The sequence below is a fragment of the Macrobrachium nipponense genome, chromosome 17, assembly GCF_015104395.2.
Source record: "Macrobrachium nipponense isolate FS-2020 chromosome 17, ASM1510439v2, whole genome shotgun sequence".
Classification (NCBI taxonomy): domain Eukaryota; kingdom Metazoa; phylum Arthropoda; class Malacostraca; order Decapoda; family Palaemonidae; genus Macrobrachium; species Macrobrachium nipponense.
The window spans coordinates 40,684,238-40,708,730 of record NC_087210.1 but is presented as its reverse complement, the minus strand read 5'-3'; the positions used below and the strand labels follow the sequence as shown (position 1 = coordinate 40,708,730).

At 38.4% G+C, this 24,493-nt stretch overlaps 1 protein-coding gene across 5 annotated transcripts in view; it reads left to right on the top strand.

Moving 5' to 3' along the window:
* The window catches only part of LOC135196196 (lysophosphatidylserine lipase ABHD12-like), a 400,246-nt gene that overhangs the window by 360,104 nt on the left and 15,649 nt on the right, over positions 1 to 24,493 (top strand). For all 5 annotated transcript variants that reach the window (XR_010310343.1, XM_064222798.1, XM_064222796.1 and 2 more), the window contains exons 8-9: positions 6,407 to 6,568; positions 21,896 to 22,023. Coding sequence is in view for 4 of the 5 variants with exons in the window: in XM_064222798.1 (XP_064078868.1) it covers positions 6,407 to 6,568; positions 21,896 to 22,023 (290 nt within the window). In the remaining variant the exon portion in view is untranslated. The remainder of the gene's footprint in view (positions 1 to 6,406; positions 6,569 to 21,895; positions 22,024 to 24,493) is intronic.

The window sequence follows — 24,493 nt, the reverse complement described above, 5'->3', positions numbered from 1 at the left end:
ATATAGGTGATCCAGATATTCACTTAAAAAAACACCATGAATTCATAAAGTCAGTGAATTACAAGGATAAGCCATCATATATATCATTGCTGTGTCCCTTATTTTACACAATTTCTACTAATGTTCTTTTAAGGTGACAGATAAATAATGTTAACAGCAGTGACATATATTTGAGGTATCATCTGGCTGTAAATACATATACGGTTCTTAACACATACAAGTTTTGAAGTCAATCTTACTTCTCTGTTGTGGTAGCTGTAAAGTCATGCACTAGAGGGAGGACAGCAGAATATAAATACAAAAAGATATTATCTCGATCATGTAGTTACTATAGTCTATAGTCCTCTCGCTTATATTGTTCTGTTTTGTTTCTCTCGTCACAGTTAGAGGACCAGTGGACAGTGTTGTTTAATTTGTTGTTTTGTTGCTGAACTGCATTGTTTTAGGACTATTGCATGATACTGATTGGCTTTGTTGACTCTTTTGGATATCTGCTAAAGAACACATCATTAAATCTGTTCGAGTTTTTAAAGTAAGTTTTTAAAGTAAGTGGGTGTAGCAAGTCCCAAAATTTACATCAGGAGCAGAGGCAAGGATTTTATGACAGTAGTAGTGAGTGTGGGTAGCCAGTTAGTGCCATGAATACTTACTTGAAATATAAGAATAGGTCAGAAGGTGGTAGGGGTAGGAAACGTCAGCAAAGGGTCTCATCTAAAACTAGAATAGTAAGAGATAGGAGTAAGAGCCTTGGTAGTCTTCATGACCCATCAGATAGTTGCTCACTTCCTTTCTTCTTTTCGGGTTAAATTTCACCACATCTTTCAGGATATGAGGATTGCAAAGTTAGAATCGATGTAGCAAGTCTTAAGTCTTAGGACCACAATCAAAATTTTAGGAATTTTTTATGGCTAGTTTAGCTTTGTTGCTTTCCCAATTTAATTGTGTTTTGGGTTTTCCCCTTGTGGCAGAGGGGACTGGCCCTAAGGTCCTCCATGGAAGACAGGCACGTTACGGGATCAACAACCGCAAATCAAAACAACCCGTTTGCTTTTGCCTGCTCTTTCTCTTCTCACTGTTGTGAAATGTTATTGCTTATTTTTATTAATTCAAGTTCAACCCATTTAAACCTTTTCCTCTATTCATAGGCTTACATAGGAATACGTATTCTCGCGTGATGTTATCTTGCCATTTTAAAGCAATACTCTTCAACAAAAGAGAAAAAAAAATATATGGGGGTAATGGAGTTCTTCCCACTGCCTCTATATAGAAACTTGGGGAGTCAAAACATCTCGAGCAGTTTGAGGGACATGCATAAATAAAGTCTACTGAGGATATCCCAGGACTAGAGAGAGATATAAGAGTGGACTGTATTTAAGGGCCAAGGCACTGAACAGCAAAAGGCAATGGTCAAAAATATGCTACTTGCCTATTACCGTGTAATCAAACAATGGATAAATAAGAAATAATGTAGTGTAAATAAAACACACTTACAAAACAGAATAAGTTTCATTAATGATTAAACGAAATATTTAAATTACTGAGAATGGGGAATCTTACTAAACCATCCCAAGAAATGGGGGGGACTGTGAACATACATAAATACAAGCAATGACCAATAAGTTGACCATCACAACATAATTGCAATGCAGTTCCAATGTCTGACCTGAGTTAGGCTAGTTAACTCGCCCACTGGGCTACACTAATGGCATGCTTGAAATACAAATACAGACACACAATGGTCAGGAGAAAACACTGATATTTAACAACTAAACCTTTTGGACAGCAGCAGTGCGACCGCATACCGCTTCCCTTTAAGAAATGTCTCACAATACTTAACTACCAGTGGGGTAAAGCGACTAAGATACCCATGGGGAACGGCTGAACAACAAGGTTTCCTACCCAAGCTCTGAGGGGAGACGTCACAATGCGTTCTCTCCAGCCACACATCTGCCATACAACCAATGGTGTTCGAATGTGATACAGTTTCAATTAATCCTACCGAAGTAAATTAATAAATGCATAAATTTACTAATGAGTAATCCAGATAGTGTTGAATCTGTGTCTCCCTTACAACTAACCATGCTTGTTCACACATTTGCATTGTGGAAATTACAAATATCAATATTGGTGACTCTTGAGTCATGTACAAGAAATGAGCATAAATATTACGATGGGTTTTGCATAAGATAATAAACTAAAATCTCTAAGGATTTTCAAATGTTTTACTCGTAAGGGGGTGGTTTTGCAGTGACGTCACACGTTGCCCTGAGCATTTCAGGGCACATACCCACAGGTGAAAAGCAAGAGACAGGGTATTAAACAATGGATTAGATGCGCTAAAAAGACTATGTATCAAAACCAAAAAGAACCTTACAACACAAAAGATTTGCTTGTACCGCATTGGAATGATAATATGAAATATAGCCCCCTTTACTAAAGAAGAATTTTGGTGCTAATGTCGCTTTTAAGAACAATAAAACAATGAAATGTACTTATCAAGAACTCTCCCGACAATGCTAAAGGATGTGTATATAAAATTCGGTGTCAATCTTGTGACAACTTTTATATTGGACAACTTGGTAAAGCACTGGAAAAGAGAATAGAACAGCATAAAAATAGTGTCGGATATACACAGGGAACTCAGGTATTTTTGTACATGTTGGTGAGAACAGTCATGCTATCAACTGGGAAGGGACAAAAAGGATTGTGTATTCTAATAATGCACTGGAAAGGAATATCATTGAATCTAGCTTTATAAAAGAAAGTTACAACCATAATATGAATATCAGTCAAGGGATGAATAAACTTGATCCTTTAATATCAAAAGAAATTTGTAAATTGTTTAAATTTTATGGTAGTCAGTAGAGATGTATGGAAATAGGATTATCATATTTGTAAGCGCAGTAAGGGGCTGCATTGCTAATGAGATTTCCAACCCCTCTTCCCTGACACCTTTCAAGTGTGGATTTATAGTCTCGTATGGTGGGAATGTTTATCGGCAGTGTCCCTTGAGAGTATATTGTGAATTTTATCCAAATGAGTTTTGAAAGTCACTCCTACCTCGGCACGCCTGTGGGTGGATCTGCAGTCTCAAACGGCTGTGTGTATGTTCGTCAGTACTGTCTGTAGTATATATATGTGACTTCTAATACTATGTATCAGTCCTTCACCTGTGGATATGTGATATATATATATATATATATATATATATATATATATATATATATATATATATATATATATATATATATATATGTATGTATGTATAAAGACAAGAAGGCAGGGAAGTACACCAGGAAACGTTCATGTACATACGTTATTGCAACGTTTCAAAGCACCAGGCTTCATTTTCAAGAAGGGTTTAGCTCATCAGTACACAGGAAGAAAACCTTCATCGGACTGGGTACCAACTTTGATAGTAATTGTTTTCACAATTTTAAGCTGGATTCCATAAAGAGCTTGTTTCACCGAGCCTAGTCCTTGACCTCAAGCTTGTAGGCCTTACACAAGGGAATTACATATCTCCAACAATATTTTATCAATAATTGTTATCCATCAAACTTGCTTTATAAATCCATCGCAAAATTTTAAAGTAGTTTTTATTCCTCGCCACCCTGTACCTGATGGTCCAAAGTTGCCTTTTTACGACAGTCTGCCATTCATTCATTGCAATGCATTTTTCAAAGACCTCAATAAATTTATCTCTAGTCTTTTTTCAGCTTTAAAAGTTAACATTCTTCTTACAAACCCTTTAACTATAGGTCGCTTGTCCAATTTTAAAGACCGTTTACATCCACTGATGACCTCTGGTGGGGTTTATAAGTTTACTTGACGTTGATGTGATCGAGGAATTTATATCGGATCCACACCAAGGTTACTCAAGGAAGGTCCCGATTGACAGCCATCATGCTGTCAGTTACGGAAGAGACAACAAACTTTCATCTCCCGAGTTCTCTAACATCAGAGAACATACAAAGAAATGCAAACATGAAATCCAATATAAGGATTTTGAGATTATAGGCAGGCCATCTAACTAACAACTTTTGGCCCTAATCGAGTTTACTCGTTAAGCATCTTGTTCCCCCTTAAACAAGCAGTCTGTCTCCATTCCTTGTCGGTCTTCTAACATATTTTATGGTTGGTCCTCTTTACGAGTTTACTATTTATTTTATATGTATTTTCTTCTTAAGCTTAAAGTTTATATGAGGGCCTTAAAACCCACAGTGGCTCACGCACAACTTTCTTTAAAAATGAGAAAAATGCTCATAAGTTTATCTACATTAACTCCTATTCTAAGAAACATATCGATTTCAACCAAGTACCATATGAAAGCCCTGCCCTTCAGAATGTTTTGACCCACAAATAAGTGTTACCTGAAGTCAATATACCTTCCCTGTATTAAAGTAGCAATACCAACATTATTACAGCAATAATAATAATAATAATAATAATAATAATAATAATAATAATAATAATAATAATAATAATAATAATAATAGATGAAAATTGTAAAAAATAGTGGAAATACTGTTCCTAGTGAGAATAGTGCACACTTACCAATACAACAATCATGGTCAGACGCGTGCTGTTTTGGATAGACTGGCTGGGACTCTTACAGGAGGTTTGTACGACGCACTATGATTGGTCGCCGAGACCAGAGTCTGGCCGAAACAAGCTTCTTAAGGGGAAATTTTCTGATTGGGCGAGAGACGCCTATGTTGGCAAGCACCGCGCACTCGAGTCCATTGGCTCACTCCCTCAGCCAGCAGTCAGCACATAAGCCTCTGTGGTTGATAATAATAATTATAATAATAATATCCTTTATTTCAGCTCAGGGCCATATACAGGGAATATACAAAATACAGACAGTAACATACACAATCTAGATACATGAGACATGATAAAAAAATGAATAATCGGCACTTATCCACAAAATAGCTGAGGTAGCATAAAAGATAATCATAATACTGGTAATAACAGTAATAATATTGGTGAAAAAAAAAATGCATTGAGAGTTATAAAAGTTAGTGCACAGATTATATAACTTAAATTTCAACTAGAGACCTAGGTGGTTACAGTAGTCAGGTCCAGAGGGCTAAATACGAAAATTGAATGTAAAAAAACTTTAACTTGATAGTAGTAACAGTAATAATGAAAAAGTAAAATATCAGCAATAAATATAATAAAGACAAGATCTGCAGATGACATCTTGCCAATACAGAGATTAAGTCCTTTAGGGGACAAAGGCCTCATTTTCCCATCTTTCCCACAATTTAAATCTTCTTGCTTCACTCCTTAGGATGCTTTGTATGAGCGAGTTGCTGCTGTTTTTCACTCGGGTTACCAGACTGAACATTGTTCGCCTTAAGCACTGCGCCACTTGCATCGAATGACAACAACTCTGGGCATTTAAGTTCATCATTTCCTATGCTTATACAGTCATTTTGACCACAAAGACAGCGGATACCAGTGTTGCAAACATCATTGCCGGAGAAAGGGAGAATTGGCCATTCTGTCAGTATGTATAACACTGTTTTGGTGGCGGTGGCGCTTGAGCCTGTGTGGTTTTAAGGCCCTCATATTATTTAACCTTTTCTTATTATCATTGCGTCTTTTTTTATTATACGGTGTAATTTCAACTTGTATATAATTTTAACCTTCACTCCTTTGAAATTTACTATGTATGTGTTTTTATTTTTTCACGGTTTTATGTTGTGTTCTTTAATACCATGAAAATGAAGCCTTGAGCTTTGAAAAGTCGCAATAAAGTATAAACATGAGGATTTTCTGGTGTACTTCCTTGCCTTCTTGTCTTTATGATGTTGTGACCAACTACGACTTGACATTTATATATATATAATATATATATATAATAATATATATATAATATAATATTATATAATATATACATTTATATAATTAATATTATATATAATTTATATATATAATATATATATAATTTTAATATATATATATATATATATAATATATATATAAATATAATATATATAGATATAGATATATATATATATATGATATATATATATAATATATATATATATATATATATATATATATATAATTAGTGGTATATGGTGTGTGTGTGTGTGTGTGTATGTATGTATATATCATTTATGTGGTTATTTATCCAATCATCATCAATGTGACGTATCCCATACCAAGCTTTAAATTATGCATGCATTTTTCTGGATACCTAACAAATGTGGCTTTCCGCACATGCTACAAAATGTCTAGATATGCGTTTAGACAAAATAATTTATGATGTGCTTGTTTGTGTGTTTTATAGTGTAAAGAGTGAGACTTATGAAGGTTGAGGTTGATAAAGCAAGTTTATCATAGCAATGTAGCCACAATTTGTTTATGCATTTTTTTTTTTTTTTTTCAGATTTTCCGAAAGATGCCTAAATTTGATTGGCTGTTTTTGGAACCCCTAGCTGCTTCAGGAATAGATTTCCGTAGTGATGATCATATAACCCATATCGATGCTCCTGTCCTAATTCTGCATGCTGAAGATGACCTTGTTGTGCCTTTTGCTTTGGGTCGTAAGGTATGTCTAATATTGGTATTAGTATGAAAAATCTATTAAGGATGTATTTCAAATACTGTACATGAAAAGGCCAATTTCTGGGCTCAGTTCGTGTTGCTGCGCGAAATATCCCTTAATCCATTATTTCTAAGGTAAATGAACTAACAAATACCAGAGAATAAACAAAATAAAGAAAAAGGTCAGTATAACTGACTCGCTCACCCTCCAAGAGGGCGTCGGTATGAACACTAGGGCGAGTGAGACCACTGCCACGAACCTCTTGCCAATAGAAATCTCCCACAACAAAACCCCCACAAGAGGGGAGCCGACCACAGAACGGGGCAGCAACTACTACTACTCCAACCCACGCTAGGGACTGCCGCGCCTCTGGTGGTCATCCTTTAAGTTAGCGCGAACCCGTCCAGACGTAATTTTTGTCTCTGTGTTTTCGTGCCCCTTTTTCCGAGGATTTTGTTTAACAATGGAGCGTTCAGCCATCGCATCAGCTAAGTTAAGTATTCCGAAAGGTTCCTACTTAGTTTTTTCCTACCTTGAGTCAGTATTTGCCGTTTTTTAGGTATAAATGCTGACTCTCGGCCGGAAGCATGGCGGCATTGTTCTGCCTCGTGGCGGGTTCGTTCTTGGTCTCCCATACCTAGAACCTTCCCTTTGATTTTACGCTCTATTCCTGTTTATCTATATTATGTTAGGGGATCCAGCCTGCATTGGTTTATGTCATGCATGCATGTCTTTCTTTACCTTGCTTAGGCATTATCTCTTCTATCCAGACCCTAGCCATAGCTCTTAGTATCGGCCCCGGCTAGCTTTGAGTGGTAGACTTTCTCTCGGGTTAGTCGTACACTCCTGGATTTTTTCTCCTACTGCTTTATTTCCCTACTTTGATTTTAAATTAAGTATTTTATGTGATTTTATTTGATTTTGGTTAGCCTAGGGCGTCTGGTACGTTATCGTAGCCTTGGTTTATTATATCATGGTCCCCATTAGTTTTGTTGCTTCCTTTTATCAGTTTTGTTGCATCTACGATGGCATCTCGCTGATCAGTTTGGTTGCATTACCCTAGGCTATAGATTTCATTGTTTTATCTTGTTACCGTTTCGTGGTCACCATGTGATCGCGATACAGCCAGACGCCCGTCCAGTCACCCTGCCCTCCTCCCGCTCTCCCATAGAGCTGGGGGAGGGAGGTCTGTCCTTGCTCGCTCCACCCGGGCCTGTCTCCCTCTCTCCCTACGCGGAGGGAGTAGGGGAGGCTGGACAGGCACGTGACTGGGCTCGACCGTGTCTTTCTGCTTCACGGTGCTTTGTTGTGACGAGGTAGGGGGATTGGCCTTCCCTCTCCTTTGTTGCTCCGTTGCCCCGATGTTTGCTCGAGTTCTGTTTCGCCCTCTCGCCCCTTCCCAGATTGTCGGTGCTCTATTTTCTTACCGGAACTCCGTCGATCACGAGGGAGGGAGCTGGTTCCCCGCTTGCGGGCAGACCTCAGGCGTGCAGTTGGTCTCATTTACCTAACCATCCCGTCTCGTCGGTACAACGGAAGACGGATACCACCGCGATTCGGAATCATTTCCGGATTTAGTGCTAATTTATGCTTAAGTTTATCATAAGTTTATTTTAAGCTATCATAAGTTTAATTTAAGCTGGCTTAAGCTGGGTCCCTCCCTTACCTCTGTTTTAGACACCGGATCACACCGGAGTTATAGCCTATTCAGGCGGTAGGGGAGGGGTTATGCCCAAAAATTTTTCACTCTCCGGCATGCATCGGAGTTCTAATTTAGCCTGTAAGTGATGTCTTTTATGGTACTCATGTATCCTTCCACTTACAGACCACCAACTACGAACATCCGGGATGCAACGCCATGCTCCAGGACCCCTGCGGGCATGAAGTCTGTAGGTCCCACGCTCCGTGCGCGACTCCGCATGGGAATCTGCAGGTCTGGTACCACGAGACCTGTACAATTTGTTATGATCTCGTGGGTCAGTTCTTAGACGGGGTAAGTATTTCCAACTGTATACATGAAATGTAAACACTGTAATAGATCTTAAGTTTAATTTTAGTAATTTCTTTTAAGCTTAAGCTCCTTATATGTTGTGAATTACATCCTCAAATTTTATAGGTTTAAGCCTGGTTTTAGTTTAAGGTTGAATTTCAAATTTAAACTTAAAACTAATAAACGCCCTCTCTTCCAGGCTACTGTGGTTAGAGAGACCGCCCTTGCAACCCTGAGGGCTTGGGTCGGCGGCTTCGGCAAAAACGCCGCCAAGGGACAGCCTTACATCCTTGAGAAGAGGATGGCTGTCCTACTGTTCCCCGGCGGCAAGTCGACAGGGTACGTCGACCCGGCAGAAGCAGCCCCGACTATGGCGGCGATCCAGCAACAGATCGCTGCGTCGATGAAGGAACCAGGCCAGGATATCTCGTCGGAAGTCGCGACACTGGACTTAAATGTTGAACCAATGGTAGGTGTTGACGACCTGTTGGTCGAGGTAGGTACGTTGGACGCCCAAGGGCTTCCCTTGGGCGCCACTGGATCTTCTTCTCCTGCTACTTCTCCGGCTTCTTTCCAAGGCTTTACAGGAGCTGAGCTCCATTATGCTTCACCTAGTGCTTCGGTTAAACCCAAAGTCAAGGGCCAAAGGGTACAGAAAACCCTTAAGAAGATGTCGTCGTCGTCCAAAAAGACTTCGTCGGCGTCATCATCTCGTAAGTCTCCGGCTACAAACCCCGGAGCAGAGAAGTCTAGAGCTTCTGCTTCAAGCTCGAAGTCCTCAAAGAGCAGGTCTTCCAAGGAGAGACCCCGTACTCTGGCGGAGCCAGCGGTCTCTCCTCTTCCTTTGGTGCCTATGCCGAGTTATCCCTCCACCTCCGCATCAGCTCTGGCTTTGGATCCCAACGCTGGATTGATGCAACAAATGGGAGACTTGGTTGGCTCGTTGAGGAACAGCATGGAGCAGATGTTCTCCCAGTTGTCCGAAAGGATTACATCCCAGGACAACATAATTGCCGGACTCAACCAGGCCCCTCTGGCTACTCCTCCAGCATTCGGTGCTGGATTGCTACAGCTCCCTCCTCACGACTCTCTGCCTCCGTTCTCAATGAACAACCCCTGGAGAGTGGCGTCATACGCCCCTTTCCAGGACGGCCTTATCTCCATCCCGGAATGCGGCACTCGAAGGATTGAGGACTTCGAGTTCTATCCGGAGGGCCTCCAGCCGCCGTTCATTGGCTACGCCAGGTTTACAGACGCAGCCATGACTAGAGAGGATAAGGTTCCGAAGGAGACAGTCCTTTACTACCGTAACCAAGCTCAAAGAGAGTGGCTCAGGTGTTTGGAGGAAATGGACTGTTCAAACACTAGAATTCAAGCCTTTAAGAGTCCCTTCACCATTTTTACGATGGATGAAGGAACCCCTCTTCCCTTCTTGACTAAGATAGCTACAGTCACCATTCCGGCTGCCCTGAAGGGAGAATCTTTACCACAATTAAGAGAAGCAGACCCCACCTCTCCTTTGCTCCCTTCACTTGGAGATTTGTGGGAGGATCTGCCTAGTACCTTCTCAGCGGGCAAGCTCAAGCCAGACTGCGCCATGGACCAGTTCGGCGAGAAGCTACCTAGACTTCCTGACAGCCTCATTCAAGCTGAGTTTGAGGCCAAGTCTAGGCTTGCCAGGTCCATGAATACCATGGCAATGACGGAGGTAGCGGCTCTTTCCTATGCTTCAGAGCCGCTCTTCAAGCTCCTGACCAAGTCCCAGACGCACACGGTCCAGTCTGACTTGTTCGAGTTCGCGACGGCTAGGGTTAATTGCCGGAAACACGTCCTCCAGGAAGCAACTATTCGGCATGAACCGAATAAGCTGCTTTCCTCCAACATCTGGGGGGCAGACCTCTTTCCTGAGTCTATGGTCAAGGAGGTCCAGGCTGAAGCAACAAGGCTCAACCAGAGCCTCAAGGATCGTTGGGGTCTCACAGCTAAGAGACACCAAGATCAACCTACAAGAGGTAAGACACAAAAGAAACTTAAACGTTACCAGCCTTATCAGAAGAAGCAGCAACGTTTTACCCAGGCTGTTTCGGCTGTGCCAATTGTACAATCAGCCCAGCCTTCTACCTCCAAAGCTCAAACTCAACCCATTTATGTGATTTCCCCTCAGCCTCAGCCTTCCACCTCCTACGCTGTCTCCCCAGCCTTTAACCAAGTGTTCGAGGGCCAAGCCTTTCAGCACTATGACCGGTTCGGCAGGGGAGGTAGAGCTAGGGGATCCTTTCGTCAGAGAGGATCAGGAAGGTCTCTCAACAGGGGAAAACACTTCCGTGGAGGCCGCGGAGGTCACTCGACCCAGCAGCAGTGAGAGCTCGAAGGTAGGAGGGAGGCTGTTTCTCTTCCGGCATCGGTGGGGATTCAGCAAATGGGCACAGAGCATTGTGTCAAAGGGCCTGGGTTGGAGTTGGATTGCAGATCCTCCTCCATCCAGACCATTCCTTCAACTTCCATCAAAAGAAATGACGGAGTATGCGGAGGAGCTCCTCCAGAAAGGAGCAATAGCGAGAGTCAACAGATTAAAATTTCAGGGTCGCTTGTTCAGCGTACCAAAGAAAGGCTCACTAAAAAGAAGGGTAATCTTAGACTTGTCCCGTTTAAAACTTGGCCATTCGCTGCGACAAGTTCAAATGCTGACTATCTCGCAGGTGCGGACCTTACTTCCCCGTGGGGCCGTCACCACCTCTATCGATCTTACAGACGCATACTATCATATCCCTATTGCAAGACACTTTCGCCCTTACCTGGGCTTCAAGCTGGGAGATCAGGCATTCTCCTTCAAGGTAGTTCCCTTCGGTCTGAATGTAGCACCCAGGGTGTTCACGAAGTTGGCGGAAGTAGTCGTCCAACAACTGAGGTCTCAAGGGATAATGGTAGTAGCGTATCTCGACGATTGGTTGATTTGGGCTCCAACAGTCGAGGAATGTCACAAAGCCACACTGAAAGTAATTCAATTCCTGGAGTATCTGGGGTTCCAGATAAACAGAACAAAGTCAAGACTCACTCCGGAGTCCAACTTCCAATGGCTGGGCATTCAATGGAATCTATCCTCCCATACTCTGTCGATTCCATCAGCCAAGAGGAAAGAAATAGCGAAGTCAGTGAAACAATTTCTAAAGTACAAATATGCTTCAAGGAGAAACCAGGAAAGAATCCTGGGTTCCCTCCAATTTGCCTCAGTGATAAACATCTTGATGAAAGCCAAACTGAAAGACTTAACCAGGACCTGGCGCTCACGAGCAAATGTCAGATCCAGGGACAAGTTATCATCAATCCCACAGATTCTACGGAATCGTCTGCGCCCTTGGACAAAGTTGAAGAACCTGTCCATATCAGTACCCCTTCAGTTTCCTCCTCCGGGAATTACCATCCACACAGACGCTTCACTAAGCGGCTGGGGAGGATATTCTCAGTTCAAGAAAGTTCAGGGAACATGGTCACTTCAGTTCTGCCAGCTTCACATAAACGTATTGGAAGCGATGGCAGTGTTCTTGACTCTGAAGAGGTTACATCCGCCAAAGAACTCTCACATAAAGTTAGTTCTGGATAGCGCAGTGGTAGTCCATTGTATAAACAGGGGAGGCTCCAAGTCAAGACATCTGAATCATGTCATGGTAGCCATTTTTTCCCTGGCGGACAAGTTCAGTTGGGACCTCTCCTCCACCCATATAGCTGGAGTGAGAAACGTCATAGCAGATGCTCTATCCCGTTCAGTTCCTCTGGAGTCGGAATGGTCACTGGACAACAGTTCGTTCCAATGGATTCTCCGGAGGGTTCCAGGCCTGCAAGTAGATCTGTTTGCATCTCAAGCGAACCACAAACTTCCATGTTATGTGGCTCCCAACCTGGACCCTCTGGCTTATGCCACGGACGCCCTGTCCATAGACTGGAACAACTGGGAGAAGATTTATGTCTTTCCTCCAGTGAATCTTCTCCTGAAAGTACTGAACAAACTCAGGACGTTCAAGGGTCAAGTAGCTCTAGTAGCTCCAGACTGGCCGAAGAGCAACTGGTACCCTTTGATTCTGGAACTGGGTCTTCGTCCTCTTCGAATTCCCAATCCCAGGCTCTCCCAGTCAGTACAAATGAAGACTGTGTTCGCTTCCTCAGGAATTCTCAAAACCCTAACTTTATGGACTTCATGAAGTTTGCGGCCAAAAGAGATGCAGATATCGATCCACGAAATATTCTTTTCCTGGAATCTGATAAAAGAGATTCAACTTTAAGGCAGTATGATGCTGCAGTCAAAAAGTTGGCATCCTTCCTGAGAGAATCAGACATTAAAATCATGACAATCAATTCAGCTATATCCTTTTTCCGATCCTTATTTGAAAAAGGTTTAGCAGCTAGCACCATTACGACAAACAAGTCAGCCTTGAAGAAGATTTTTCAACTGGGTTTTAACATAGACTTGACAGATTCTTACTTTTCGTCTATTCCCAAGGCTTGTGCTAGACTTAGACCTTCAGTAAGGCCTACGTCAGTGTCACGGTTCTTAAATGATGTTCTAAAGCTGGCTTCAGATACAGATAATACGACAAGTTCATTTATAATGCTCTTAAGAAAAACACTATTTTTATTAAGGTTGGCTTCAGGAGCTAGAATTTCAGAACTGTCGGCGTTATCCAGAGATGCGAATCATATAGAATTTCTTCCCTCAGGAGAAGTTCTGCTTTCTCCGGATCGCAGCTTTTTAGCAAAAAATGAGGATCCTTTGTTGAGGTGGGAACCGTGGAAGGTGATGTATTCTTATCTCCGGTTATTGGTTGGGGGTTCCGTTTTGAAAGCCTGATGATAAGGGAAAATTGCTAATATCCAAAAATCGGCGATTTTTGGTGCTATTTGGTGCCGATAACCGATTAATGGTATGTCTTGCCGTTCGCCATATTGATACCTTTCTGGGCACCAATAATAATAATTACAGTTTATAAGAAATAATCACTGCGCTGATGATCCCCACTTTCCACTTTGCTATCATAGCCGATGTCTGGGTGTTTTTAATTTGGGGAGTGCTAATCCTCTCTCTATTAATACGACACTCACTCATCCTGTCTGTCTTTCCTGACAACAAAAAGGCAATCGAGCCATTTCCCTCACTTTTACACTGCATATAAGTTTTTCTACTCTGTTGGCCTTTTATGCACAGCACGTGTGTGTGTGTGTATTCGTCCGTTTCACGATTTCTCGCGCTCGGTAATGCAATTTCACCCGCCGACTTTGTTCGCGATGTTCCACTCGTTTCTCAGTCATTAATAACGTGAAGGAAGGCATAATTTTGCCTTAACGTATCACTTCGGCGTCGGTCCTTTGTGCCATTGCTTCTTATGTCTCCTCTATCGTTTTATTTTCAGATCATAAACACACGCTGAACAATTAGTCACTGAATCGGCACCTTGAAAGACCCACAGTTCGCTGTATTTACTATCAATTAGCACTTCACAGCAGACCCCTTACACATAACGCCATCTTTATGACCTCATCCCGTCGGGGTTTACTAACTCTGGTCCGGCTGCATTACTAAGGGTCGTGCATAAATAATACTCAGTGGATCAATTTAACAATGATCTGTATTATCTAAAACTTACACAAGGGCCCAAGTATTTAAAGAAACTAACAATAACGTACAGTAACTTAGCGGTAACCGGCTACCGCAATGGAACAGCAGGGGGCGATGGCACGTCAGTGCCTATCGAGTGCCCGAGACTGAATCCCCTGAAGGGCGTTGGTACACTGGGGTCCTTAGCCCCGCATTTACCTGCAGGCAGGTCATTGGTTGATTTCTCTCTCCCAAGGAGGTCTGACCAATCGTAGGTCAGACATACCCACGGCAAAAATTCAACGCCGAAGCGGTATTTCAGAAACGGTCTCCCGTATGGCGGCGGGGTTTGGGAGCGAGCGCCGAAGCGGAAAAAGTTTTTTCATAAAATCACAGCACACTTAGTTTTCAAGATTAAGAGTTTATTTTTGGCTCCTTTTTTTTGTCATTGCCTGAAGTTTAGTATGCAACCATCAGAAATGAAAAAAAAATAGCATTGTCCTATATAAATATTGGAATATATGACAGTGTGAAAAAAACATATATAATTGTATACAAATCGCGCTGTGAGCAAAACGGTTAAAGCTAATCAGTTAATTTTTTTTCGTTGTATTGTACACTAAATTTCGATGATTTTGGTATATAACACATTGTAAAACGATTAAAGCAACACAGAGAAATTGTTATCACAAAATGATGCATGAATTCATAACACGCGGACGTAAAATTTTTTTTTTCAAAAGTTCACCATAAATCGAAATATTGTGCTAAAGACAAATAATTTGTTTCAAAATGAAGATAAATTATTGATTATTACTAGACTGTAAGAGTTTTAGCTTACAATTGCATTTTTCGACCATTTCGGTCGAGTTAAAGTTGACCGAATGTCGATTTTTTTTATCATGATTTATATGCAAATATTTTGAAAATTATAAAATCTACGACCATTAATTTTTTTTTTTTATTCTACATGAAATTGCTCACATTTTCGTACATAAAACTCTATGTAACGGCTAATATGAAACGGAGCAAATATTACGACAATGTGACGTAAGCATTTCGGAGATTTGCGGCGGAGATTCCGCGTGCGGAGGGAAGGGAAAAGTTTTTTTTTTTAAATTCACCATAAATCGAAATATTGTGCTAGACTCTTCCAATTTATTTCAAAATGAAGATAAATGATTGGGTATTACTAGACTGTAAGAGTTTTAGCTTACAATTGCGTTTCTCGACCATTTCGGTCGAGTCAAGTTAACCGAACGTCGATTTTTTTTCTATTTATCGTGATTTATATGCAAATATTTCGAAAATGATAAAAGCTACAACTATGAATTATTTTTTGTTGTATTCTACATGAAATTGCGCACATTTTCATATATAGAACTCTATGTAAAGGCTAATATAAATCGGTGCAAATATTACGACAATGTGACGTAAGCATTTCGGAGATTTGTGTCATAGATTCCGCACGCGGAGGGAAGGAAATTTTTTTTTTTTCAGAAATTCATCATAAATCGGAATATTGTGCTAGAGACTTCCAATTTGTTTCAAAATTAAGATAAATGATTGAATATTACTAGACTGTAAGAGTTTTAGCTTACAATTGCGTTTTTTGTCCATTGCGGTCGAGTGAAAGTTGACCAAATGTCGATTTTTTTCTATTTATCGTGATTTATATGCAAATATTTCAAAAATGATCAAAGCTACGACCATGAATTATTTTGTGTTGTATTCTACAGGACATTGCGCACATTTTCATATAATACAACTCTATGTAACGGCTAATATAAAATGGAGGAAATATTACGACAATGTGACGTAAGCATTTTGGAGATTTGCGGTGTAGATTCGGCGCGGAGGGAAGGAAATGTTTTTTTTTCAAAAATTCACCATAAATCGAAATACTGTGCTAGAGACTTCCAATTGCTTCAAAATGAAGGTAAATGATTGAATATTACTAGAATGTTAGATTTTTTGCTTACCCAAAAATACTAATACACACACACACACACACACACATATATATATATATATATATATATATATATATATATATATATATATATATAATATATATGTGTGTGTGTGTGTGTGTAGATATATTATATATATATATCTATATAATCTATATATATGTGTGTGTGTGTATATATCTATATATGTGTAATTTTTTTTTTATTAGATATAAGTATATATATATATATATATATATATATATATATATATATATATATATATAGTATATATTGTATTGTATTATATATTATATATATATATATATATATATATATATTATATATAATTATATATGTGTGTGTGTGTGTGTGTGGGTATATTTATCTATTATGATATATACTATATATATATATAATATATATTGTTATATATATTTATCTATATATATATAGACCATCAGAGGGGCTCAGAAGATCAATTAAGGAGTTTATTATGATACGTTTCGTGTCATCCTAACACATCTTCAGTTTATAAATTATATATTTATAAAAAATATATAATTAAAGTTTACTTGCTATTTAAAAAGGAAAGCATAAAATACTAAAGTTACTTATAAAATTATTGTTAAAAGCTAAAAATACTAAAATTATTTACAAGGTGACAATAAATTGAAGAAATTTAGGATTAAACAGGAATATTAACCTTAATAAAGCGAAGGACAAGAAAGGAATGGCTGTAGGACCGTCGTTTGCCCAGATCTCGACTACGCCAAGAAAAGCTGTGTAGAGGATTGATTAGAATTGAGGGAAGGAACGAGGTACTTGATATGTAAAGACTCAAGTGTCGTTATATATTGGCTGTGCGGAAATCTCACGCAGGCAACGTGGAAATAATAGTAAACAAATTGTAAATGTGTATTACAGGTGCAGAAATTAACGCATATGTTGTTATAAATAAAGTTAGATACTGGTAAATAACAGTACAACTAAGTTGTAACAGTCACATAGATTAATACTATGTACGGGCGGAAATACTCAACGCCAATACTTAGCGAGATATCTGTAAAATCCCTGTAAATACAGTTACTACTGGCGCGTAGCAGGGCAGAAAATTCACGCCAACAAAAAATCCCTGTAAAAATCTCTGTAAATTACAGTTCGTTGGAAGACTCAACGCTGATAATGGATTTGGCAATGAATTTTGTAAACACGGAAACCTCAATGCGATTACTGGCTTGTAAATAAAAATTAGGAATCTTGCCACGAATTCACTGAAAACTCAACGTGAAAAGTCGTGGTTTAGCAACGAATTTCGTAAATGCAGGAACCTTCATGCAAATACAGCTTGTAAAGGGATCTGTAAATGCCAGTTCAACTGAGTTGTAAATAACAACAAATAAAGGATTTGTTTGCATGCATTCACGGAATACTCAACGTGAAAAGACGTGGTCCACGTAATTGATAAAATGAAAATGTATATATAGGGTTTTTTATCGTCTCAAGAATGAACACGAACAGGTGATAAAAAAAAAAAATCTTTTTACTGATGCAATTCCTTGGTCTGTCTTACCGTTTCCCTTGCGAACATAAGACCTACCAATTCTACTGCCAATTTAATTCCCCGGAGAATTTGGCCTTCACACAGGTTGGCTACACAGAAAGGGGGAAATGGAGAGGATTCACACCTGGCTTTTATCCAAGGCCATATTAGGAGAATTTAGGGAAAGGGAAAACCAACACTGTCCTTAGATAGCTGCCCTTTGTTGAGAGGCGATAGGTAGGCTACTTGCCCTTATTATGTTTTTCGACACTAAAAATGCTATTTACTCTTCTTTTCTTTTGTTCATAAATGGGGCAATGGATAGGACTCAATTAGACACGTTGCCAGGGATTTTTAATTCTCCTATCCTGTCTAGACCTGTGAGAGAGAGAGAGAGAGAGCACTCAGGCACAATGAACCACACTGACTCATGTTAAAAATCTACCTACTAAATCTCTTTACGATACGAGATTCGACGATTTAGACTCAATTCATGAAATATGGCACTTATTATCGTTTTGAATTTACTCCCTAAATACCTATATGCTTCATGCAATAGCACATAAAAAAAAAACTAAGGTTAGATTTCTCTCTCTCTCTCTCTCTCTCTAGGCTATCTGCATGCACATGATTCTAATATCTTCCTATCGCTATTCTTAATGGCAGTCAGACTTTATTCACCAGTAACTAGAATACCTGGTTCTACACAAACAAGATTTGCCTTTTTTCTGTTGTGGGGAATTGGGAAATCTTGTGTTTTGCTTGCTCAAAAAAATATTAAAAGGAATTTAGATTCTTTTCTTTCATGATACCAGTTTAACCCTCTTACACCGAATGGATGTATTAAACGTCGAGTCAAAATGTCTCCCGTATGCCGAATGGATGTATCATACGTCGACTCAAAAAAGTTTTTTTAAAAATTCGCGGAAAAATACTTATAGGCCTACCAGCCGAAAACTTTTGAATCACGCGCCTTGGGGGATGCTGGGAGTTCACGGATCAAGGCGTTGTTTTGTTTACAATCGCTACACAGGCGCGCAAGCGCGAATTTCTTTCTTATCGCACTAAAAAGTATCAGTGACACATCTCAAAAATTATTTCGTCAATTTGACATAATTTTTGCACCATTTTAAATTATCCTTTACATGAAGTATTATATATGAAAATTTGTGCAATTTCATGTAAAATAAAAAAAAAATACTCATGATTATAGCTTTTATCAGTTTTGAAATATTTTCATATAAATAACGATAAGTGCAAAAATTTCAGCCTTTGGTCAACTTTGACTCTACCGAAATGGTCGAGAAACGCAGTTGTAAACTAAAACTCTTATATTATAGTAATATTCAATCATTTGCCTTCATTTTGCAACAAATTGGACGTCTCTAGCACAATATTTCGATTTATGGTGAATTTATGAAAAAACTTTTTCCTTACGTTCGCGCGGTAACTCTTATGATAAATTTTTTCGTGCGATTGTCCTAATGTTTGCACCATTTTAAATTTGCCGTTACATAAAGTTTTATATATGGAAATGTGCGCAATTTCATGCACAATACAACTAAAAACAACCCATGGTTGTAGCTTTTATCAGTTTTGAAATATTTTCATATAAATAACGTTAAGTGCAAAAATTTCAACTTTCGGTCAACTTTGACTCTACCGAAATGGTCGAAAAACGTAATTTTAAGCTAAAACTCTTATATTCTAGTAATATTCAATCATTTACCTTCATTTTGCAACGACTTGGAAGTCTCTAGCACAATATTTCGATTTATGGTGAATTTATGAAAAAAAAAAAAAACATTTTCCTTACGTCCGCGCGGTAACTCTTCCGAAAAAATCAGAATTTTTTTTGTGCGATTGTCGAAATGTTTGCACCATTTAAAATTAGCTATTACATAAAGTTTTATATATGAAAATGTGTGCAATTTCATTTAGAATACAACTAAAAATGATTGAAGGTTGTAGCTTTTCTCTTTTTTCGAAATATTTGCATATAAATCACGATAAATAGAAAAAAAACCACGTTCGGTCAAATTTGACTCTACCGAAATAGTTGAAAAACGCAATTGTAAGCTAATACTCTTACGGCCTAGTAATATTCAGTCATTTATCTTCATTTTGAAACAAATTTGAAGTCTCTAGAACAATATTGTGATTTATGGTGAATTTTTGAAAAATATATTTAACTTCCCTCCGCGCGCCGATTCGCGGCCGCAAGTTCGAAATGCGTACATCGCATTATCCTAATATTTGCTCCTTTTCATATTAGCCGTTTTATAGAGTTTCATATATCAAAATGTGTGCAAATTCATGAAGAATACAATAAAAAATAATTGAAGGTTGTAGCTTTTCCCATCTCTGAAATATGTGCATATAAAAAATATATATAGAAAAATTTCGACATTCGGTCAAATTTAACTCGTCCAAAATGGTCGAAATCTGCTATTCTAATCTAAAACTTTTACAGTATCGTAATATTCAATCATTTGTCTTCATTTTGAAACAAATTGGAAGTCTCTAGAACAATATTTAGATTTACCGTGAATTTTTGAAAATAACATTTTTTTACGTCCGCGGGTTACGAATTCGTACATCATTTTGTGATAATATTTTTCCGGTGTTGCTTTTATTGTTTCACAATGTATTATATATCAAAATGATTGCCATTTAGTGTACAATACAACGAAAGAAAAAGTTACTAGTTAGCTTTGACCGTTTTTTGCACAGCGTGATTTGAATACAATTATGTATGCATTTTTTTTTTGCTCCCATATATCGCATTATTTACATATGATAATGATATTATTTTTCATTTCTGATGGTTGCATACTAAACTTGTGGCAATGACAAAAAAATGAGCCAAAAATGAACTCTTAATCTCCAAAACTAAGCGCGCTGTGATTTGTTGAAAACATGATTTTTTCCGCTTCCGCGCTCACTCCAAACCGGCCCCGGCATACGGGAGAGGTTTTGATTTTTAGGGCTTCGGCGTAAGAGGGTTAACAATCACTACGAGTGGAAAATGAAAATTAATTTAAACACGATTCTAGCACAAGGCTGCCAGAATTTTAGCAAAACGGGTTATTTCAATGCAAGCTTTATTCCAGAGGGTTCCCAATTTCTCCCATAATCAAGCGCTGTATTTGTCTGCAGAGATTGCATTCTGGCATCAGTACTAAGGCGAGGAACATGTAGGCATGAGAAGCTGAACAAAGAAGGGGGGAAAGTCGCCTTGGAAGAATGGAAATGAAATACAGACAAGAGGCAAAAATGATTCACTGGCTGCACTTAATTAACATCTCACAGTACCTTGAAATCCTGTGTCTGGTAGTCTTCTCATCTGCTGATATTTCTGTGCACTATGGAGGTATAAGAAAACTTGTGGGATCCCCCAGAGGAGGCAGGGGAGCAAAAAGGGGTGAAGTAGAGTCTGCAGGGCTTGAGAAAGTTCTGAGCTTTTCTGCGAGTCTGAGGTTTCTGAGGCAGAGCTGCTGCAGCCCTGTTCTTTTAAAATCTCAGTCAGGATAGGCCACTCCCTCATTCAGGGCCCCTGTGGAGAGTAAATCTAGGCAGCCACTGGGAGCAAAGAGGGGGTTTAGAGAGAATGGAGGCTTCCAGTTCACAGGGGCAACTTGAGCATATAGAATGAATTAACTTGTTTATAAAGAGGAATTACTTTTCCTTGGTTCTGGCTTTAAAATCCTGCCAGATATATAAATAATATATATATATATATATATATATATAATATATATATATATATATATATATATAATATATATATATATGCTATAGTATATACATCTTGCAATTAAAAGGCGAATTAATTGGAGGAATCACGAATTCTGGAAATCTTTATAAACTGGCCTAGGCTGAAAGTCCTTTCTACAGCAATATTCATTCTGAAATACATGCATTGGGATTTCACTTATCCCTGTTTTCTAACATTATGTATTTTATTCTATGGTCTTATTCATTATCTAGTAATTTAATGCAGTATGTTCTTGAAAATGTAGTCTAAGTTTACAACATCATGTTGCATTTGATAAGATATCAATCCAGTTTAGCTTGCTTGTAATTCCTTACATGCAGTAGTGTTATTGTATTATTGTATTTTATGGAAAACAATTTGACTTTGAGATATCCTTTATTTTAAATTACACAGTTTTGTATGTGTTTATTGTAAGTATTGGACTGTATATAGTAGAAAATATTTGAAATTTTCTTTACACATGCATTCTATCTTTTGCAGCTATATGAAACTGCCCTGAAAAAACGTCCAGATAATGCCCCACCAGTAAAGTTTGTTGATTTTTCGTCTTGCCATGGATATGCCCATAAATATATTTGTCGTGCCCCAGAATTACCAGATATTCTCAAGTAAGACTTAATAGCCTTGACCTTTTTGTTTCTGAAAATACTATTCATTTTATACAAATACAAACCATAGTTTTTCAAGGTGTTTATGATAATTGTGATAGAAATTAAGAATAATTACGATGTAAAGGTATCCAGGGGATAAGCTGAAAGGTCAGCAGCAGATAAGGTGTTTGTCCGGGGAGAGAGTTTATTTGCGTTTCGTGACCCAATTTAATTCCTTTTTCTTCTCACTCAAGTATAGCTGATGATACAGTGGGTCAGAGGTCTGCAATGTTATTTAGGTTGTACTTTAATTCTACTACTATTCAAGTTTGTCCTAAATTAATGCATGTATAACTGACACCCTTATGAACACATACCAGTACTATACACACACACATACACACTCTCTATTATATATATATTATATATATATATATATATATATATATATGTATGTAACGAGGATATGAACCTCGTTATTCATTTGGTAAACGCGTTAACGAAGTGTGCGTTTGTATGTGCGTGTGCTGCAAAATAATTGAACTAAACATAGCTCTCATCACCATTGGCAAATATCAAAATGGCCGAAAATATATCTCCAATATATTATATCTCAAATTATAACTCCAAAATAATATACCTCAATTCTCCAGAGAATAACTCAATGTTATAGTCAAAAACTATAAACTCTCCCCATTTAGCATAACTGCTAAAAAAGGGCAAAAACTCGGCAAATAAAATTGTCTAGGAAATTCTAGAAAAAATCACCAATGTGCCACAACTCATTATAACAGAACTCCAAATTCACAGTGTCTTAGCCAAGACTTCTCCATATGCACTACGACATAGGCCACTAGAAACTTAGCCAAGTTTCGTATCTCTCACAAAGTTGTCACAAATACAACAAAGGTATTGTGCAAGAAACTCACAATTTCTGGAACGCAAATATCCAGAGAAAAGGAAATGTAGTGCCATTACGTATGCATTCAAAACAGTGCAAGAATTCTCCCGTATATTTCTCTACAGCATCAAAAAAACACAAACACGTTCCCGAACCATGACTCTAAGTCACGAACTGAGATATCAAAAAAAATATTCACACAAACTGGAGAGAAAAAATAAACTCAAATTCACCCATGATAAAAAAAACTTGTGTCAGCGATGGCTAACTTCCAAAAAAGGAGAAAAGAAAAATCAACGGCATTGTTAACTATCTCCCGTGACTCACGTATGTCAAGCAATTATCTGCTGAACCCATAAAAAAAAGAAAAAAAAAATGTGTTGTTAGTTCCTCCCAAATTCAAAAAAGATTTCACCACCCTTGATAGCATTACAGCACCCACGTATTAGTAAACAAAAAAATCAGTATCAGAAATATCACTATCAGCAAAATTACCAAAAATTGCTATCATCAAAATCACTAGTATTAGTATAAAAACATCACCAATGTTAATGCTTGTCCATTCTCCAAGGATTCAGTACAAAATTCAGCACAAAATTCACCAAGATTCAGCCAGATTCATCAAGACTCATCAAGACTCAGCAAAACTCATCACTCACGAATGACCGAAATATTCTCCAAAGTTACAAAAACTCAACAGACAACTAACACAAGGTTTCTTCCATAACTCATTGTAATAATTCTCCATAAATAATTATCTGTAATAATTATAAAATAATCTCCCATGAAATATCTCAAATCTCTCGTAAAAACAAGTCTCAAGTAATGATAATTCTACTTAAGCAACCCTCCCATGACACATCTCATACAACAATAACAATTATTAATAATAATAATAACTCTCCATAGCAATAATTCTCATGCAAAGATCTCAAGTAAGGGTGTAATTCAAATGGCATACACCAGTAATGCTGAACCCCTTGATATCAATCAACACCAGATACAACACCATGCACCACCACCACTCAGCACCACTTTTAAAGTAATTTCTCCAACACAATAAAAAAAAATAATAATAATCTGTGTCCCCATTATATTTGTGTCTTCCAAAGAATAAGGAAAACATATATCACATCTCATGCATGTTATTTACTTTTCTCTTCATTCACGAGAAAGAAAATCTCTTTTTATTTTCCTTTTCTCTTCATCCAAGAGAAAGAAAATCTCTTTTCTAAAAAAAAAATCTCTACGGGCATTTCACTTCATCAACTAATCAATTAGCTGATGTCCTGGCATTGAAAAATCACTTTCAAGAGCAAATTTGTCTCTCAACACCTCGACAAGGGAAAAAAAAGGAAGGAGTTCACCCCCACTGAGAAAAAAGAATTTCTCCCCCCACTGAGCATTGAAACACCCCTCAGTCAAGTGATAGAACACCCCCCCTTGAATAGTGTCTGAGGACCCCCCGAGGTATATACCAGTACCCATCTCCCCCTTGCAATACCCCCCGAGGCAGGCCTTACTCCCCTTGCAACGCGACTCTCTGCGCCGGTTAGCAGAAATGTGCTGAGCCCGTAAGAAAATGGT